The 3,483-nt window shown below is 41.3% G+C and overlaps 1 protein-coding gene across 1 annotated transcript in view; it reads left to right on the forward strand.

The window, feature by feature from the left end:
- Positions 1-345: 345 nt before the first annotated feature.
- Positions 346-3,483, forward strand: part of OSBPL1A (oxysterol binding protein like 1A) — a 200,318-nt gene continuing 197,180 nt past the window's right edge. Inside the window, exon 1 of the mRNA XM_008069370.2 lies at positions 346-472. Coding sequence (XP_008067561.1) covers positions 352-472 — 121 coding nt within the window. The 5' untranslated portion in view covers positions 346-351. The remainder of the gene's footprint in view (positions 473-3,483) is intronic.

Raw genomic sequence — 3,483 nt, forward strand, 5'->3', positions numbered from 1 at the left:
TGGAATACAGTGACATGATCATAACCCACTGCAGCCTTGAACTCTTGGGCTCAAGTGATCCTCCCACCTCAGCCTCCTGAGTAACTGGGACCATAGGCTTACGCCATCTTACCTGGCTAGTTAAAAAACATTTTTTTTGTAGAGAATTCCTGGCTTCAAGTGATCCTGTCTCCTCTGCCTCCCACAGTGTTGGAATTACAGGTGTGAGCCACTGTACCCAGCCATTATGTCTGTCTTATTGGCTGCAAAATGAGGGTGATTATTTCCTTTTTTTTAAAATTTTGCATTAGCAGGTAATATCTAAAAGCTAACTATCTACTTAGATAATAGCAATTTTTTTTTAATGTAGAAATGAGCACTGAAGCAGAACAACAGCTTCTCCATCATGCCAGAAATGGCAACACTGAAGAAGTGAGGCATCTATTAGAAACCATGGGGAAGAATGACGTGATTGCTGATATTAATTGCAAAGGTAAGCTTTGAATGGATTTTTTAGCTTTCTCTTGAGACAGCACTATATCATTAATTTAACACTAACTTTTCTGAGCTGGCATGTAATAAATCTCTATCTCTTATCCTAGGAAGAACCCCACGAGATTGGGTGACAGTCTCTCCTAGTTCCCTCTAAGCCAGAGAAATTGAGATCCGTTCTTAAAATCGTTATGAATTCTAAACCTTACAAGCTACAAGAGTAACCCTAGCCCACAGGATGCATCCTGTGATAATGTTTTTCTTCTTGAAGGCATTACAGTTGACTCAGTGGTTTTGAGTGTTTTCCGTATGCCCAGCATGTAAGTAAGGCACCTTGGAGATAACTATGAAGAGAGACAAGGACCCTGCCCTCATTGAGATTCGTCTATTAGATTAATAGATGAGACTAGTCCACATTGAAAAATACACGCTGGGATATGAAAGTGGGGATGTCGTGAGGGTACTTGAAGGATTTGCTTCATGAAGGAAATGATCATAAGATAAAATGTGAAAGTGTATGTAGCAGTCAACCAGGTGAAGACAGAGAAGGGTTTATTTTTAGCTGGGTGGAGTGGCTCACGCCTATCATCCCAGCACTTTGGGAGGTTGAGGCAAGAGGATTGCCTGAGCCCATGGGTTTGAGACCAGCCTGGGCAATATGGCTAGACATCATCTCTACAATAAATAAAAAAATTAGCTGGGCATGGTGGCACACACTTGTAGTTCCAGCTACTTGGAAGGCTGAGGCGGAAGGATTGCCTGAGCCCAGCAGTCCAAGACGGCGGTGGCCATGAGTGCCACTGCATTCCAGCCTGGGTGACAGAATGAGATTCTTACTCAAAGAAAACAAAAGATAGAAAAGGATTCAAGGCAGAAGAAACAGTGGTGCCAGGGCCTGTGGTGAGAGACAGCATCTAGGTGCCTGGAGGGCGTGAGGGGGAATGAGGGATAAGGCCAGGGGGTTATGTAGCAGCTAAATCATGATGTGCATGTGTAGCAAGGTTGCAAGTATATTATAACTTTGCATCCAGATGTGCAGAGCAATAAAATGGATTCTCTAACATTGTTCTGGTATTTTAACAAGCCCTTTTACATTTTGGGAGGTGGTGGTGGAAGAGTAAATGTTTGTCTTCGGTACCTCAGTTTTAGTAGTAGCCCTTTTGATAAATGCTTGGTGTTCCGTTTCCCCCATGTTCTCTAAATTGTCATTTAAGTGTAATAGTGAGCCTTTCTGTGGGGTTTGTTCAAGTGTCCTGAAATCCATGACCTAGCTTTTGATTCTTCAGTGACCCTGTCTTTCTAGTGTTCCTTACGCATTTATAGCTGAAGTGAAACTCAGGTACAGAGTCAAACCCAGGTCTCTGTTTGTCATTTGATATAGGTAGGGCTCCTTGGCTGTTTCAGGAGACTCACCTTGGCTTCTGTTGGATTGTGTCACTCTAAGCCTCTATCACATCTTCATGTGGCACCTGGCTGAGACTTGCTGATTCAACTCAGCCATCCTCTTCTTGGAAAAGTGACATGTGGGAACTTAGTAACCCTAAGAGCCTAGAGCAGCTCTGGTTAGCCATTATGTCACCTTCCTTCAGACAATGTGGCACCTTGCAGATGGGTGCTAAGATAGGTGGTCTGCTGGAGTTCTTTTTAGGAACTGCTTGCCTGTTCTGTCCCCCCTCAATTTATCTTGATTTCTGGGCCACATGTCCCCTCTTTTTTTCTTTCACGATTCTTCTATCTTAGAAAGAGCAGCCTTCAGGTGGATAGTTGTATCCTTTTCCAGTTTCTTCCCCTGTGTCAGCACCAGGAAACCTCATGACTTCACCCTCAGTGGGGAAGGGATATTATATTTACAATAGGGCAAGATACTATGATCTGAGTTGCCTAGAAACTATGGTCTGGGGCCGGTAAAGAATTTTTTCCATCCTTCAACAAAAATTGACTCTTAATCTTTACCTCCGGATTCTATTTTGAATGCCAGAGCATTTGATAATCCTCAATGACCTTTTTCTGCCTACCTTTCCCATCTCTATGCGTGATTACCTCAGGCTAATTAGCAGAAAGTAATCCACTTGGAAATGTAAAATTTGCTAATTGTTTTTCAAAATTTCATCTCATTATTCCTGTCAATTAGACTTTATCTTAAGGGTAGTTTGAAGGGTTTATGTAGAGAATGACATAATCAGATGAAGTACAGTTCCCAGACCCAAGGGAATGGCAAGACTATATGTGGTGAGTGTTTTCATGTGGAAATTTCTTCCTGCCATTTCTTGGTTTTCTTTTTCTTCTTTCTTGTTTTTCCAAATCCTGAGAAACTGGGGGAATTGGTATAAGTACTATAATTCTCCTGTATGAATTAAAGCTAGCAATCAACATAGAGATGTTATTGGCTGGAAGGAGTTCACTGATATCAAGTGTAAAGTGAGAGAGAAACACTGACATGCAGAGTTGAAAGTGAAGGTCAGTATTTCTGCGGTCCAGAAAAGGAGGATCTAATTAGTTTTGCTTGTAGTTGGTGTTTTGTGTGTGCTTGGTCGTATCTGTTGTGAATTGAGTCGTTCTTGCAAATAAGATATGTTTGTATGCATAATGTGCTTTATGTAAGTTCTATAGGTGATGTTTCAAAAAATAATAAGTTTAGGAAGCAAAAGAAGTACTTAATACTAGCAGTCTCCACACGTGATGCTGTGTAGTGCTCTCACTTTGCTAGGAGGTCCAAATGTGCAGTTATTTGAATATTATCCAAGAATATTACCCAATATATTTTATTTGTGGAACACATTTTTTAAAAAAAGATATACAAAAGTAGTAAAGAATATAAAGACCGTTTGAAGTTTTTTTTAAAAATCGATATATTATTTATTTTTTTTTAGAAAGCAGGATTTAGCCGGGCTCGGTGGCTCAGCCTGTAATCCCTCGCCTTTGGGAGGCTGAGGTGAGTGGATTGCCTGAACCCGCGGGTTCGAGACCTGCCTGGGCAGCGAGACCTCATCTCTACAGTAAATCAAAAAATCA

The sequence above is a fragment of the Carlito syrichta genome, unplaced genomic scaffold, assembly GCF_000164805.1.
Source record: "Carlito syrichta isolate Samal-C Ts95f unplaced genomic scaffold, Tarsius_syrichta-2.0.1 Scaffold311970, whole genome shotgun sequence".
Classification (NCBI taxonomy): Eukaryota; Metazoa; Chordata; class Mammalia; order Primates; family Tarsiidae; genus Carlito; species Carlito syrichta.